The 17,545-nt window shown below is 41.0% G+C and overlaps 1 protein-coding gene across 1 annotated transcript in view; it reads right to left on the bottom strand.

Moving 5' to 3' along the window:
- LOC125432349 (vitamin D3 hydroxylase-associated protein-like) overlaps nt 1–17,545 on the bottom strand; it is a 35,032-nt gene that overhangs the window by 7,417 nt on the left and 10,070 nt on the right. Inside the window, exons 3-10 of the mRNA XM_048495793.1 lie at nt 16,163–16,303; nt 15,358–15,491; nt 12,131–12,337; nt 10,448–10,488; nt 9,820–9,944; nt 8,210–8,335; nt 6,371–6,468; nt 5,621–5,720 (exon numbers count right to left, since the gene is read on the bottom strand). Of these exons, the coding sequence (XP_048351750.1) occupies nt 5,621–5,720; nt 6,371–6,468; nt 8,210–8,335; nt 9,820–9,944; nt 10,448–10,488; nt 12,131–12,337; nt 15,358–15,491; nt 16,163–16,303 (972 nt within the window). The remainder of the gene's footprint in view (nt 1–5,620; nt 5,721–6,370; nt 6,469–8,209; nt 8,336–9,819; nt 9,945–10,447; nt 10,489–12,130; nt 12,338–15,357; nt 15,492–16,162; nt 16,304–17,545) is intronic.

Raw genomic sequence — 17,545 nt, forward strand, 5'->3', positions numbered from 1 at the left:
TTGGCAAGAGACACCCTAAAGTACACAGAAAAAGTCAAGAGCAGTGCTTCAGAAAATGTATTGTGCAATTTGAATAACAGTCAACACAGAACCGGGGGGGGGGGGCAGGTGTCCCAGGCATGACTCCACTGCTGCTCTTCCCTCCCCCCACCCCCGGCCGGAAGTTGAGGCAGGTGGCCCCTGGCTGCATCTTCTCCCAGGCTGGAGGACAGAAGCAGTGGGGTGCCCCTGGGTGAGTGGGTGATCCACCTCTTTGTGAAGTGGCCAGTCCAAGCCCACCCTCCAAGAATCTGCACTGCAGGGCAGGCAAGGGAACAGGTTTTCCAGTACAGGGCGCCTGGCTACATATCAGTGGCAACTCAGTTCAAATCACTGGATGACCTTACCCAGACGTTTCATGTAGATGTTAAAGAGCATAGGGGACAAGAAAGAACCTTGTGAGAATCCACGGGCCAAGATCCAAAGGGCTAAGCAGCAATTACCCAGCACCACATTCTGAAACTTACCTGCCAGATAGGACCAGAACTACTATAGAACAGTGCCTCCCAAACCCAGCCCAGATAGAAGGTCCACAAGAACTATGATTGATGGTATCAAAAGCTGCTGAGAAGTCTGGAAGAATCAACAGAGTCACACTCCCTCTATCCATCGCAGTGCATTTATGAAGGTCTTGAGGTTTCTCCACATTTTCCCAATCTTTCTCCTGACTGTTTTGTGGGGTTTTTTTGCAAAGTTTTGGGAAAGTAAAGCCAGGATGGGTGCTGAGTGAGTGAGAAAGTCTGGATTTTTCTGCCCATGTTGCCTGTCTGCTCCTGCCATTCTACTTTCTTGAGCTGCCTTTGAAACACTACTCTTTTTGCCCAGTTCATCCTAAAACAGGGACTCTCTCTCTTGTATGAAATTTGGCAGAGAAGATCCCTTGGAATACAAACCCTGAGAACTTCATGCCAAATAATAAGTGGGGAATGTTCCTATTGTAAACAATGGAAGCAAAGCAAAACAAAACAAAAACAATTTAATAATGAGTATAATTAACCCATAGCACGCTCTTTGTAAACAAAAACAACAAAAATTATATACACATCTTTAATAAAAGCTATTTTAAACAATTGTGTGCAGCCCAGAAACAGTTAAATGGATTTTGCCTCCTCTGTCTTCAGCTACAAAATTATACCATATCAATATCTTTTCAGTGAAATCAATGGAGCTTAAAAGCTTTCCATTGTGCTGCAAAGTTTAGTATTTTTATTGACTATCAAAGAATCTGGCACGGATAGATAAAAAAGAACATTTTGTGACTTTGTGTATATGGGGTGGGGTTGGATAAAAGATCAAGATTTGTGGCAATTACATTTTCTCGCCTGCACTTTATTTTCAACCCCATCATTTTGCTGAGAGGGAATGGGATCATAAAAAAGAAGCATATGAAAACCTGAGACAGGCTGCATCAAAGTCATTATTCTTAGATTATGATTTTCCACCTTGGTTATTCCGCTTTATAAGGAAGGCAGCTAGAACTTGATTTCAGTTAACAAGATCGAGTGGAGCGAGTTCTAACTGAAACAGTCATTTTGAGAGAGCATATGAAGAAAACAATCAAATATACAAGTTTACATTATGATTCTTCGGCATGGAATGAAATGGTTTGTTCCAGAGATTCAGAGCTACTTTCTGATTTAAATATAATAATAGCAATCAATGCAAATAGGGTGTCAAATGGTTCCTGTATGAACACATAGTTATGGAACCTGTAAGCAATCTCATTTTCAGATCCATAACAAAGGTTTCAGCATACTTTCAAGGGAAGCAGAGCAGTGTTGCAGAATTATTCCTGACAACAAAATGTCTATGTCAGATGGAAGCCATTTCCAACCAGTGTGAACATGTCTGCTAAGTAGTGAACTTAAAAGGTCATCTAATGGGGACTTGATTTGCTTCCCTATTCTTCAAAGCACATACTTGTATCTCCCTAACCAGCCCTTGTGTGTAAAGTGTTAGATGTATAAACAGTTCAGTAGAAATCGCAGGGCTAAATTCAAAAGTGACTCCTCTATTGCAAACCCAAAAACAACAGGTGTGTAGAGGAAGTGGGCACAGGCTACCAACCAACTTTGAGGAAGAAGATAAAGATTCTCACTTCTATGTATCGGCGAAGGCTTTCACGGCTGGATTCAAGTGGTTGTGATGGGTTTTCTGGGCTGTGTGGCTGTGGTCTGGTAGATCTTGTTCCTAATGTTTCGCCTGCATCTGTGGCTGGCATCTTCAGAGGTGTATCACAGAGAAAAGTCTGTTTCACACTGTGTCTAATGAGAAGGGAAAGTTTAGTGGGGTATATTGTCCGTGTCCCAGGGTGGGGAACCAATCAGTAAGTGTTTGAGTGGAACTTGCTATGCAAAGGTGTGGTTGAGTGCATTGTATTGTGGGTAGGGTTATCAGTCCATTTTTTAAGTACTGGTAGCCAAGATTTGTTAATTTTCAGAGTCTCTTCTTTCTTGTTGAAGTTATCTTGGTGTTTGTGAATTTCAATGGCCTCCCTGTGCAGTCTAACATAGTAACCTTCCGAATTGTCCAGAATTTCAGTGTTCTCAAATAAAATGTTATGTCCAGTTTCGTTTAAGACATGTTCTGTAACTGCAGATTTTTCAGGATGGTTAAGCTGACAGCGTCTTTCATACTCCTTAATCATCGAGTCCTGGAAAGCTGCATTTTGCAATGGATTTCCTAATGTAGACGGAATACTTTCCACAGCTGCAGGGAATTATCGCTGCATAGGATTCCTGCAGAAGTGAGGGGGTCTCTCTTGTCCTTTGTTGATCATAGCATCTGCTGTATTTTCCTGGTAGGTTTGAAGATGGTTTGTAGGTTATGCTTTTTCATCAGTTTCTCTATTTAATCTGTGTATAGTAGAAATACTATACTATACTTTTCCTATACTATACTTTTCCTGTGGTGGGCTGTTTCTCCTCCGTCCTCTGGATTTCTCTTGGTCTTAAAGCTCTTCTGATTTCTGTTGTGGAGTAGCTATTAGCCTGCAGAGCCCAGTCTAGATGATTTATTTCATCACGCAGGAGGTGAGGTTCACAAATTCATTTTGCACGATCTGTCAGAGTTTTGATTATGCCTCTTTTATGTTGTGGATGGTGGTTGGAGTTTTTATTTTTTTTTTTTTTTTATTTTTTTGTTTGTTTTTGTTTTTTTTTTTTTTTTTTTTTTTTTTTTTTTTTTTTAATGTAGATATCCAGTCTGTGTGTGTTGGTGGTTTCTGTAAACTGCATGGCCGCAATTCTTTCCCCACTTCTAACCTTAAGCCTCTCAGCTTACTCTCCTAAAAAAGTGGCGTGGGGTCCAGCCACACTCCCCACTTTCAGGAGCGGTGGAGAGTACGCAGCCGCCCCGACAGGCTGCCTCTCTCGCACCACACTCCTTAGCGCCGCGTAATTCCTGGCACCTTTTCAAATGGGCGCCTTGTGATGACCTCTGCGCAGAAGTCGCGAGAGAGAGGGGTGAAGTGGGGAAGCTGGAGTAGCGCCAAGGAGGTATTGCTTGCGCGCTGGGAATTGCGCACGCTGGGAATTGCGCGCAGCAACCCTCCAACAAGGGTAAGTGGGGAAAGGGCCTGTGTGGCCCAGTTGGTGGTTGAGTCTGCAAAAGACCAAGACATCTAAAAAAGGCAGTTTGCCTTCTGTTTCAGTTTCCATGGTAAATTGGATGTTTGGGAGGATGCTGTTAAGGTGGTCCAGAAAATTCAGCAGTTCCTCCTCGCCTTGGCTCCAGATTGTAAAAGTGTCATCCACAAATCTCTTGTGCTGGCTCCCTCCTGCCACCCTGCCCCACCCACATGTCTGCCTGCCTGCCTCTGCTGCTGCCTCTAGGTGAGCGTGACAAAGGACCACATCCTTCTGAGCCCTTGTAAACTCTTTTTGTCTTATGATGCTGTTCTGTAAGGCATTGTTGCCATTCGTTGAGGCTTTCATTAGTCATGTTGAAATTTCTTAAACAAAAGCTACACAATGCCTTTTACTAAAACAAAACAAGTGTGCAAACTTTAGAGTTCTCCAGAGCTTGTCATCAATATTTAAACCTTTCTCCCTGTAGTCCCAAACAGAATCAGCTCCCATGTTCCCAAAACCAAATGCCCTGCACAAAACACTAGGTCACATCTGTTGAGGTGTCCTCTACGTGGACTTTGCAACATGGGAATCACCTCTCAGTTACCAAAAGGTTACAAAACATTAATCTGTTTTCTGTTATTTAAAAGAAAACATTTACCGGTAATTATTTCACAATAAAATTATATGAATTGAACCCAAAAATCCAACTCTATGAAATTAGGCAAAGTACCAAATCTTTAGATCATTTTCTTTTTGCTGTTCTAATTATTCAAGGTTACTGTGCCATAATGCAAAATCAAACAGACAGTCTTAACTATGGTGACCCTGTTGTTTAATGGATTTATTGGGGCAGTAGTAGCCCTGGTCATGTTACAATGAACATACACGCAATCATTGTATAGAGTACCTTTTCTTCTTTATATGTGTGTTGATTAATTCTCATGTTATGTTCAATGCATGTACTGCTAAAGGTGTGACTGAAACTCTAGCTTTATTAAGGTTCTGGACCCCAGTTTAATTTGTAAAATGAACTCACATAGTTCTATATAGAAAATATGATTTCCAGTGTTCTTTAAATAAAACTGACCACAAGGGTCTGTATTTTTATTGTTTTAGAAATAATAGTAGCTCTCTGGATATAATCATGGTGGATTTTTCTTTTTTAAAATAGAGTATTATTTATTTTATTAAATGTATTATTTTATTAAACATTTTATTAAACATTATATTTGATAACAAGTCATTAAAGTTAAGTAAAGTGATCACCAAAATAGATTCAGAAATTAATTCACAGGCCAATAATTAACCAGCAATAGGTTACCTGGGATTACACTGTTGGAAGGGTTTTAAACTTAAAATGCCTGTTACTTTCTATTAAAAATGAACTTTAAATTCCTTACTTGCATTAACCTTTGGAACAGTGTTAAGAAAGTTCTGATTTGTTTGCTAAAATCATATATTAGCTAGGAAGTTAAAAAGAAGGGCTTTGCTTGAACAAAGAACTGATTTTTTTTCTTTCTCAGAATTGGTTTAGCTTTAGATAATTTGATTGCAGTTTGTTCCTGGTTATGAAGGAACCAGAGGAAGTTTTTGTATTATTGCAAAATAGGTGAATCCATAAAGAAAACACTTTGCATTCTTTCTTTTTTGATATAGCTTTTGTTGTTATTAAAGAGGAAAGTGGGTTGGACCAGTATCTAGGAGACCCAGTTTCAAATTCCCACTCTACCTTAAAGGATTGGTGTGAGGGTGAAAACGGTACAGGAAGAACTGGGTATGCTACCATGAACTCCTTATATTTGAGCTGATACTATGGTACAGTTATCTAAAGGATGGGTATCAGATATTGGATGCGGGGGGGCACAATTTGAGAACTTGATCTGGGTGTCATTTTCTGTAGATATGCCTCATATCTACTTGGAATGCTTGGGCTACAAGCAAAGTAAAATTCCTAAGGGCTTTGGAAATACAACATGACATATGTGTAGAGTGCCTATCTCAAGACTCACCACAGGCATCAAAATGAGAGCCAGGAACCTCTTCAGCAGATCTGGCATTTTGCAACAACGTAGCTGGTTTGTCCAGGTGGTATCCACAAATTCTCCATTGCTGAAAAGGTGAAAAGAGAAAGGAATGCCACAGATTCTTAATCTGTCTAGGAATGTCTCAAAAATTATGTCTGCCTGATATGCTATGCTATGCCCAGTACTATAGCTGTGCAGGGGTAGACATAACTCACTTTTCTCACTTCTCTTTAAACTGACTTTAAACTGACTTTAAACTCACTTTGATAGGTGAAAAGGTAAAAGAGATGTTTTATGATCACTATTCAGGACTGCTAAATAATGATGAGTTACCACATGAAAAATGGGCTATATCCTCTTTCCTAATTGATGGGGAAGAGTAAAATGCATAGATTGCTGTGATACTTAATGGGTAAGAAGAGACACAAAAACAAGCAGTTTTTCTGGATATAAAGCTTAGGCAAGTATCCAAGTGTCCTCAGACTTTATGTACTTTCTCCTCTTGCTGCAGCTCATTGAGTTCCCAAAAATTTTGTTCCTGAGGATCTGTGAGCCTTCAAAAACAGCACAGGGGGGCAAAGAGGGAGTCTGCAGTGGGAGAAATTAGTGGAGATTTCCACCTTCTCTTCCACAAATAGGAATTTTTCTCTGTTGGAGGAACTGTGCGCCTGGACACAGGCATTCACCCACTGATGTTTGTTATAGAAATATGAATTTTTGCTATGCTTTACTTACAACTTTTCCACCAGTGTGGAACACCCATCTGCAGAAATGCCTTTGGTGAAGAGTTCATCCACCAAGAAATTAATCCGTGGGGGTGTGAAAGGTATAAGCTGAGCAAAATAAAAAACAAGACTGATATTAATTGGCAACACATATACAATACATAGATAACCTTCTGCCCTCACACATGTAGTGAATGAAATTAAAGAAAGTCTATGTGTGGTACCAAATAAATACTCTGATGTTCTCCTTGAATCTGTTAGATTCATTCTGCTTACTTAAAAGCGGTGATCATCTGAAACACTTCTATGATTGTAGTGAAGCTATGGGGGGGGGGGGCAGCTGTGCTGGATGGAAAAGATTTTAATAAGGGGTTAGATCACTTTACCCTTTCAGTAGCGATCCTTTTTTGCCCCAGGAAAATTTATTCCCAGGGTCATGACATCTGTATGGACTAATAGCACTGTGGATCGGTAGGTTGCAATGAAGAAAATCTGACAGAAGAGGCAATTTAGAGCCCCATCCAAAGGGCATTTGCCCCAGCAGAGGAGGCAGATGCACCGGTGGCTGCCTGCCCCTCAACCCCACCATGACAAAACCTGGAAGACAGGGCCTCGGCAAGGTTGTGCTGTGCTGCAGTCCCGAATGTGTGGGGGTGCATGGGCCTGAGCATTCCTGGGGCAGCTATAGACACAATGGGGGTTTACAGCAGGGGCAGGGGCTTTTAAAGTTTCTTTTTTGCCTGCACCTCCAGAAAGCCCTCTTGGATGTGGCATAGTGATGCCATATTGGTACTGCCTACGGCATTGGATGGGATTGTTGATCCCCTTCCTCCTGCAGCCTCCTAACTCATATAAGGCTATTGGTCCATATTGGTCCCACAATCCCAGGAATAAACTGTTCTATATTTGGAAAAGACTGCTGGGAAGCAGGGTGTGTGTTTGGGGTGGGAGAAGCAGAGAAGATTTAGGACATCATTTTTTTCCTCTGATGAACTGATGAATCCAACCCAAAATTTTTATAGTTATCAATAGGTTTTGATCAGTGACTGCCACATCCTGTCAGTTTATAAGTGAAGGTGGGATTTTTTGCGCCAATATACGTCACTTTGCAGTTGCTTACCTGGAATCTCATTTGCCATTTCAATGTCATCCACAAAGTTGGCCACTTCATCAGTTACCCCTAACTCCAGGTCATTTATGAACGATATCAGCATTTAAATATCAACATTCAGTTGATGACTAATCAGCAGACACAGTAAGCTTGACTACATTATTATTTACTACTGGGTTGTCCTGGTACATTTTCATTCCCTTTATATCCAAATTCTCTCCCCCTGCTTATGTCTGAATTACCAAGAAACTTTTCCCCATTTTTTTTACTAGCAGTAGGTAGGCAGTCCCCTGTGCAAACATCAGGTCAGGACTGACCCATGGAGTGACATCACATCATGACATTTACTAGGTAAACTATTTTTACAAGGTGGTATGCCATTGTCTTCCCCAGTTGTCTACATTTTACTCCCAGCAAGCTGGGTACTCATTTTACTACTAGCCGCAGAAGGATGGAATCAACCTTGAGCCGGCTACTTGAAACTGACTTTCATTGGGATCAAACGCAGGGGGTGAGCAGAGCGTTGATTGCAGTACTGCACTCTCCGCTCTGCACCATGGAGCTCCAGACAATACTTTAAATGGACCAACAGCTGATAACTCTAATGCTCTGTTTTTGTGTACAGACTGTTTTGTATCGTTAGTGACATGTTTGTGTACTATAAAAGCAACAATATTAAAACAATATGAATCCATGAAAGTAATATTTTTAAAGCAACACCACAGGCACTGGGCTTACAGTATGTCCAGCTTCCTGCAGCAGTTTTCTGGTTTCCTGAACGGCCCGTTTCATACTGGGAGATGGCTGGAAATAACCATCACCATCATAGTATCCAATCCTAAGGGGCCTGGAACTGCAGTAAATCTGTAAAAAAAAGGGAAACTGTCATGAAAAAATGAAAAGCAAAAAAAAATTGTACCACTTTTCAAATCTCCACCATTCAATTAATGGTGAACGCCCAGTTGTCCCAAAAGCTGAGCAAAATGAGACATAGGTGTTCCTTGCCCCATCCACTTAAGGAACTTTTCTGTATAAGAGAGGTATCACTGTTGTGCATTCTAATTTCACTGGGGTTCTGATAGCCCATTTGGTATTGGCAAATTAATCAGTGATGATGAAGGATCTGATTTTTGAAAAGTGTGACTAGACCTGCCTAGCTCACCCTGCCTTAAGCCATTCCATGCCTACTCTGGCTTTCTTCAATTGGTCATGCTGGCAGGGGCTGATGGGCATTGTAGTCCATGAACATCTGGAGAGCCGCAGGTTGCAGACCCCTGATCTAGGTATAATAATAGTGCACTCTAGATTCTGGCCATATCCTTCTAACTGAGGCTCATTCCGCACTTGCAGAATAATGCACTTTCAAACTGCTTTCAGTGCTCTTTGAAGCTGTGCGGAATAGCAAAATCCACTTGCAAACAGTTGTGAAAGTGGTTTGAAAATGCATTATTTTGCATGTGCGGAAGGGGCCTGAGAGATAAGATTTGGCTTCAAATTTCTGAACTCTTCAGTTCTTCCTTTGTGATACCTTTACCAACAAAGTTAGCTTTGGACTTTGATTCTGGATCCATCCTCTTGACCTTACCGTCATCCCTTGGTCCCCCTGACTATAGTTTTGGCCATGAGGATTTTACACAACTGCAGTACAGTTCAAAATCCCTACAGCACTAACACTGGATGAGATAACTGCTTAGATTGTATTACATCCACAACACCTCTACAGTGATACAGACTGTGGATTTTTCCAATGTGGAAAAAATACTAATTTTTCCATACTATTTATTTATGGTCTCATAACTGTAAAATTCTCAATGTAGTATAGATGAAGAAAAGCAACTGATAAAACCAAGAACATGCCAGAACACTAATCAAATAAATAGCAAACATAGGAAAATATCTGAAAAGCAACAGTTGAAAATAAAAAATGAAATTTAGCTGCAGATAAATTCATATAAAGAAATATCAAATTAATCGAACAGTAGTAAAACCACAGAATCTGATGACTGAGAAATCTGTCCATGTAAACTAATTGCTAAACACATGGAAGACTAGAACCACTTTTACATGGGATCTGTATGTTGTCAGCCTTGACATGAATAGCCCAGGCTAGCCTGATCGCCTCAGATCTCAAAAACAAAGCAGCATTGAGCCTGGATAGAAGACCTCCAAGTAATGTCAAGTTGTGGCACAGAGGCAGGCAATGTCAAACTACCTCCAAATGTCTCTTGTCTAGACAACCTATGAGGTTGTCATACATCAACTATGACTTGACAAATAAAGGACTATGAAAAGTAATGATCAAGATTTTCCCCCACAGCCCATTCCTTCTCTGAACTCAGTTTCCTTACCTCATCATTAAAGGGAAGTGGAGGCACAGTTGGATCCAGGTGAAACAATTCATCACACAGGACAGCCTTCATGCACAGAACCAGACTGTCCATGTCTCTTGCCACTGGACCTATCACATTGATTGCTGGGACAAAAAGGAAGGCCTTTGACCATGATGAAAGTAGGAGCAGCTACAACAAAAGTACCGCTGAAAATATCAGCCTTCCAATCATCAGGCTTCCTATTGCTGTGCTGGAACTTTAAGAATTGATTCACACAACTCTTTTCAGAGAGGGGGAAAAACCCACTGAAGTGACTTTCCCCTCACTTTTCCCATTGTCATCTTCTCAACCACCCTTATGATATTCTTTATCTTTCTCAACTGTAAGAGTATTGAATGATTAAAAAAAACACTGATCTAATGCTCAGTTTTTTTAAAAAAAATAGAAATTTCACAGAGACTTGAGGGAGCCACTTGATGCAAAAAGACATCTGAGATAACAGGATATTGAACCTGGTTTCCAAACATTGATTCTTATCAGAAGAGTGCTGTATCCATCAAAGCTTGGGCTTGTTTTAAAGTTTTTCCAAGAGCTGAGGAACAGGTTCAAATCTAGCTTATATTTTATCAGTGGAAGACTTGCTCACCTGAGTTCATTCCATCTACAGGACTGGTAGTACCTTTGATGCTACACAAGAGCAAACGAGAAAAGTAAATTAATGATGGAGAAAAGCCAAATGACACAGAGAGCCAAAGACACCAAGCCATGAAATGCAAGTGACATGTGTCAAAGTATGTTACTAATAGCTGAAAGCCATTGGAAAACCATTGGAAATTCTACACAGATTACCTTCCATTTTTTTCTTGATCGAGAAGTATTATAGCACCTTTCATTATCCCTAATTAACTTCCCATCCTCAGTAAATACATATCCATCAGAGAGCTGTAGAACAAACATCCTTCACTGAAGTAGATTGGGACATTTTAGCTATGCAGCTGGCATACACTGTGGATTCAAACAATTTCACTTCCCTTCTTAGAATCTAGACCAGAACTAACAACAATTTGCAGAGAGATTTGAGCTTTAAGTGAAAAGAGGCTCTGGACTTTCCTCATGTTTAATACTTTTAGTGGCACAGACCACTTTTTTTTTACTCCAAAAGTTAGGAGTTATGCTGCTAATATGGCTTTCTCCTTTTCCCTCCCCCCCCCCAAGCAAGACTTCTTCCACATTTGCCAATTTTTCTGCAAGACATGTACATCCTCAAATTCTTGGAACAATTAACTGAGTATAAATTAATATCTTGTGGAAGGATTCTCACTGATGTCATTCAAAGACCCAATTTTGCCTAGCCAAAAAGGGAGAAGAATTTTTGATGCAATCCTGCTGGGGTTTTATAGCTTGATCTTCATCTGAGTCAGAGTTAAACACCAGATTCTTTTATCACTGACATACCTACACCTTGGCATTCCCCCTGCAAAAAGAAACCACAAGCATCCATTGCAGCATGAATTAATCACCATTCTTTTGTCTTCTTCTGGGCTTCCAACCTCCCTGGGGGTATCACCAGAAGTGAGAATGACAGTGCTTTTAATTAACTCGGATTCTTTACTGACCTCTGAGTGTTGGTACATACCTAATTGTGCTAACGACTAACTAATGGCCCTTGTTAATATGAATTAAGGAATATGAGTTGGATCCAAATTACTGCATTTAGAGCAAAATTCATGCAACAGGACTTTCTTGTTGCCCCCTTCTGCATCAGCCCATTGAGCTCTACTTGAAAGTGAAGCGAGAATCAACAAAAATTGCCTATCTCTTCCACTAATGGAAGTATCACTCTAGCAGCGGAAGTGCCAATACACCATGACAAATCTTTGGAACCCAGCCAATGTTTATGATCACATACAGGACCAGATTGAGACCTTTAGAGGCCCTAAGTACTGGGAAAAAAATAGTAAATTATAAAATATATAATCTTATAAATAGATATCATTATTTGTATGAAACAAAACACCTATTATTCCATTGCTTTCTTGCCTTGAAGATGTGTAGCATTTTAACTTACATAAATCAAAGTTGCAAAATAATGTATACTGTTGCTTACTTATAACTTTATTTATACTACAAAAAGTTTTCTCCTGCATTTTTCCATTGCAAATTCTTTGATTATATCCTCAAAATCAATCTGACATAACAAATCTGCTTTAACACTTAGAAGATAAAAGAAGAAAACACGTTATGGGGCCCTCTTAACTGGAGGCATTAAGCACATACATATTTTGCTTAATGGTTTATCCAGGGTTGACTCTTTATCTGTTTAACCTACCTCAGCCTATAGCCAGTTGGTTTGAATCCACAGACCCCACAAAAGCCACATGGCACCCGAATACTTGCAGCCACATCAGTGCCAATCCCGATAACAGATCCTCCTCCTCCAACCAAAGCTGCTTCTCCACCACTGGAGCCTCCAGAGGTTTTCTTATGGTTGAAAGGATTCAAGGTTTGTCCAAAGAGTGTGTTTCCACAGTCAATGCTGAACAGGATGGAAAAGGGCCTGTAAGTTAAGGCTCTGTGATACATGGGACTGTACTTATCCCAGCACAATATAGACCTGGATCAGGCATCTAGTTCACACTCACCACAATGCAGCAGCATCAGTCAAAAAATGTAATTTGAGCACACTGTGGAGATCGTAAATCAATAAAATAACAAAATTATGTAGTAGCTGAATGAAAGGTATTTATTATTATACTCCCTTCTTATCCTGTCCTTGCTCTAGCATAGCTCAGGATAGTACACCTGGCTATCTCTTCCCCACTTTATTCTTATAACAACACTGTGAGGGAACTAAGGCAGAGATACAATGACTGACAAAAATCATCAAGTAAATGGAAGAGTGCACATCATTATTCCACACTAGCGACATACCACTTTCTGTCACTAGACTGCTAGTTATCCATTTTTCATTCATTTATAACCTGCCTTTCAGGGGACTTCCTGTTTTAAATTAAAACTATTCATAATAAAGTAAAACAGTAATGCCCCTGAGAAAATGTCTACAGTGGAATCCCGATTAACCATATATAATAGTAGTCCAACTGTGGGGTTCCCAAAGCATGAATTAGTGTGGCCAGGTTAGCTGAGTCTAAGAAAAGAGAAAGCTGGTGAGCCAGATGCAGTTGATAGCAGGCACTCTTGGCCACCAAATGAATATGCTTTTCAAGCAGTGAGGCTGGGTCCATGAGCACTTCCTCAAGTTCTTAGCCTGCTCTGAATAGTGACGCTCAGCAGCATCCCATCTCAGTAGGTCTAATACTTCCAAAGCATCAGTCTTCCCACCAATATCACCTCCATCTTGTCTGGATTCAGCTTCAGCTTGTTTTGTCTTAGCCACTTGACCACAGCCTCAAAGCAGCAATTCAGAAATGCAATGATGTATGAGGAGGCATAGGCAGTGGTGGGATTCAAATAATTTAACAACTGGTTCCGGTGGTGGGATTCAAATAATTTAACAACTGGTTGTTTACAAGCACCATTGTAACAACCAGTTCTGCCGAAGTGGTGCGAACCTGCTGAATCCCACCACGGGGCATAGGTAATGAAATAAATATAGAGTTGGATGTCATTCACATACTGATGGCATCTAACTCTAAAACTACAGATGGGCTGATTGCGCAGAAGATCTTTGCTGCGTGGTGGAGGATAATGTCCGCCATGTCAAGATTTCTTTTATAGACATATTTCCTCTAGCCCCGCTTTGACTTTCCACTCTCTGTGTGGCAAGCAAATCCACTTACAGCATGATTTTAATTTTGCTTTGCTGCCAAAGCAGGACATATTTGCCAGTGAACACAGCTTTGCCCTGGAGCTGTTCTTCTGCCAGCATCCAGCCCACCTAGTCTTACCCCCTTGCCACTCCCTCGCACTGCTTTGCACGCTTTCCCCTCCCCCTCCTCCCTCTTGCCGACTACTTCCCATTCTTGTCCTGCCATTTCATTCCTATTGCCGATAGCCTCCCCACTCCTGCATATCTTTAGATGTTTAGATTTTAAAAACAGCATATCGATAGATTGATAAATTGATAGCTAACACAAAAAAGGTAAAAATAAAAGTTAAGCGATCAGTCCAAACACCTGATTTACCTCTGCATTTAATCAACAAACTGGGACATTTCCAGCCTTGCAGTTTTATACATGCAATCAGTGATTTCAGACTACACCAGGAAAAGCCTGGCAGTCTTAATGTTTGCTTTTATAGCACATCAGGAAACAGTTAATCGTGAACCTGGGGAACTTAGCAAACAGTGGTTCATGTTGTCCTTTTGCGGTTCTGCAGTTTGAACGCTGCCATTACTCCCTCCTCACTTCCCACAATAAAAGACAATCATGGTTTGGGCAAAGTGTACAGATCCCATATTGAAGACTTTTCTTTAATAGTTCACTTTTTAATGTTGATCTATTGCTAGATTGATATATCGATCTATTGATAAGATCAAAGATAAAAATTATATTAAAAATTAAAGCATGCATGTGAGATAGAGAACCAACAAAACATTCTCTCCTCCATGGATGCAAGCAAAAATCCAGCTGATGGGTAATGCCTGCCCCACTACAAACAGGGCAGTGAGTAATAATGCCAAACATGGCACAAAACAAAGACTCCCCAGCCAATTCTCTTTGACATCAGGGAACCTCACCATGCATAATTGGCCATGATATCATTCAGCAGCCTCATATAAACGCTGAACATCATAGGTGGCAAGATGAAACCTTGGGGCCCTCCCAAGACTGTCCTACCCCACTGACTGTACTCCTCCTGAAGCTGTCAATGAGAGATGAGAGTGATTCTGACATTTCAGGTGTCAGATCTTCTTTCAAATGGCCTTCATGTTGGTATGGATGAGAGAGATTTTATCAGCAAATAACCTAACAAAAACATCCCAGCTGCAGGCCATGTGCAACCTTACACATGGTCAATTCACAAACCACCTGAAACACAAACACTCAGCTTGAGAGTGGAAGTGGCTAAATTCAGGATGGTATAATGGCCCTTTTCACCAGTTAAAGGAGTCTTTGCTCCTTGGTTTGATGGTACAACCATAGAGAATAGATACAGTTTTGACAGCAGCAGTCAGAGAGAGGGTGAAGAATGGGTGCTGGGTAAAAAGAACAGTATTTGTGCAAGCTAAGCTAAATGCTGGAAAGAATGGCTTAGAGATGCAGCCTTGAGCACTTCCAGCTCTGGGGTGTGTTCTGTTATGGACCAGTAAGGCATGTGAAAGGATGCTTTTCTGCTCATCTCTTCTCAACTTTGACAACCAGCAATGGGCAAGTAGATAAGACTTCATTTCTCTGGCCCTGTAATCTGACAGGTGCCCCCCCCCCCGCCCCACAGAAATAGAATGCTGGGAAAAGTTTCACATCCTAAATTTCTAGTTATCCAGCTGTTAAAGGTACAGGAACAAGACCAAACTTGCCAAAGATTGAAAACTTGCTAAGCTGGACACTATTGTCCTCACACACAGCTCTGTAAAGAAGGAGAAAAAACACCCACTTCAGTATGCCTTGTGAAGTGTTGGTCCTTACAAATGGAATTGCCCCTTGTTTCTTTAAAACCTTGACAATCACAGAGTCCTCAGGCTCAGGACAGTCCAGATATTTCACCAAGCCCATTGTGTTGGGGTGGCCCTTAAAAAGAAGAGAAATAAAGTAAGTGAGGCATCTGTCACTTTTTGACAGTTTTGCACAAAGAGACTCAAGGCATTAGAATGGAGATTGAGGGCAAAATTTTGTTGTAAAACAGCACAACAGCAAACCATCAAATTATTCAGAAACACTTTGAAATGTTATTTCTCTTAAAGATGACTTTATATTTATTATGAGGAAGCCATAGTGAAAATAGGGTTTGTAATAACTCTGATCATATACCTTCAAATATCCCTAGTAGCACTTAATAACATGGTAACTGGCCTTCTTCATTTCATGAGGTAAAACTTCACTAGCGATAAAGAGTGTACCCAGGTGAGTATACTCTATAAAGACAGCAGAATTACTAACATAAGACAGAACAATCAGAATCCTCCCATTTGATTCTCAAATGGTTAAGGGGTACAGTGTGCAGAGCAGCAAAGGGAATAAGGAACAGTAATGATCAAGGGGAAGAGAGCGGTGCCATCACATGTGAATAAAGAATGGGTGAGATAGTGTCCTCTAAAGATTTATACATAGGGCTGGTCTAATAATTTGACATGAATGAATGTCAGCATTGAAAGAACTACTAGTCTTAGCTTGAAGACCACAGGCTCATTCAACTTTTTCATCTCCGCTCTGCAGCTATTCTGGACTAATGGGCCCAGTACCTTGCAGGCAATGTTTTCCTTGATACTGACAGGAACACCATAAAGCAATCCTTTCTCTGGCTTTTTCACTTCCCGAAGCTGTTCCTCATACTCTGGAAGGAAATCTGTCACACAGTTGATTTGCCGAGTTACCTCTAATGCCTTTGTGTGGGAGAGAGAGAGAGAGAGAGAAGGAGGTAAGCTAGAATAACATTGAAGAGTAATAGAAACAGACGTATTGTCTAAGAGTAAACATAGGAAGTTTCTTCTATACACAGTATAGAGAGTGGTATATGTGTGGCACTGGCACATCTTAATACAGCAACATCAGGGCTGAAGAAGCCCACTCGCTTCCATGGGCACTAGGATCATGGGCACTAGGATCAACCCAGTCTCCTGCAGCAATGTCCGCAGAATAGGAAAAACCCTCACCCTGAGTATCACACTCTTTTTTGATTGCAGGGAAACACTTTTAACTAATGCAAATGGTTCTTTCTCCCACCCAGGGCACAGGTATATATACTCCACTTGCTTGATTACCACCAGATCCTCTGGAGATGCCAGCCACAGATGCAGGTGAAATGTCAGGAGAAAATACTACTGGAACACGGCCATGGTACTCAGAAAGCCCACAACATCCTAGAGGGAAGATTGTTAGAGAAGAGGGAAGCAAAGGGGGGAAAGCAGTGGTAGGATCCAAAAATTTTAATAACAGGTTCCGATGGTGGTGGGATTCAAACAGTGGCGCCGCCGCACACACGCACCTCCAGTCCCTATTGGGCAGGGAGGTTGCTTTAGTAACCCCTTCTCAGCACTCAGAAAAAATTAGTAACCACTTCTACAGAAGTGGTGAGAACTGGTTGGATCCTACCTCTGGGGGAAAGGGATGTACCCTCTCTGCAAGTTTCTTACAAGTTCCCACTTGCAAATTCTAATAGTGAAGTCAATGAAATCTAAGGATAGTTGAATCCAGTGACTGGGTTGTGAAGTCAAATAATTCTGCAAACGCCCCAAATGTCCCAGGTTTGCAGAAAAAAATGTGAAATCTAAAATAAAAAATACATTGTGATTTGAAAAATCCCCAAATGATAAAAGGAGCATCCAAAGCTTTAAGAAACAGATTTTCTTGATTGCCATTGCTAGGCAACTATGGCACTCCAGTAAGTAAAAGGCAGGGAGAGGAGGAAGGGCCCTTTCCAGGGCTGTGGTGGGAGGACTTATTCAGATCAGTCCTGGGGCTAGGGTTGTCAGCTCCTGTTTGGGAAATTCCTGGAGATTTAGTGATAAAGTCTAAGGCAGGCAGGTTTTGAGGAGGGGGCCTCAGCCACATATAACGCCAGCCTCCAAAGTAGCTATTTTTTTTCCAGGGGGCTGATCTCTGTTGTCTGGGGATCAATTGTAATT

Source organism: Sphaerodactylus townsendi, linkage group LG05 (genome assembly GCF_021028975.2).
Source record: "Sphaerodactylus townsendi isolate TG3544 linkage group LG05, MPM_Stown_v2.3, whole genome shotgun sequence".
NCBI classification, from domain to species: domain Eukaryota; kingdom Metazoa; phylum Chordata; class Lepidosauria; order Squamata; family Sphaerodactylidae; genus Sphaerodactylus; species Sphaerodactylus townsendi.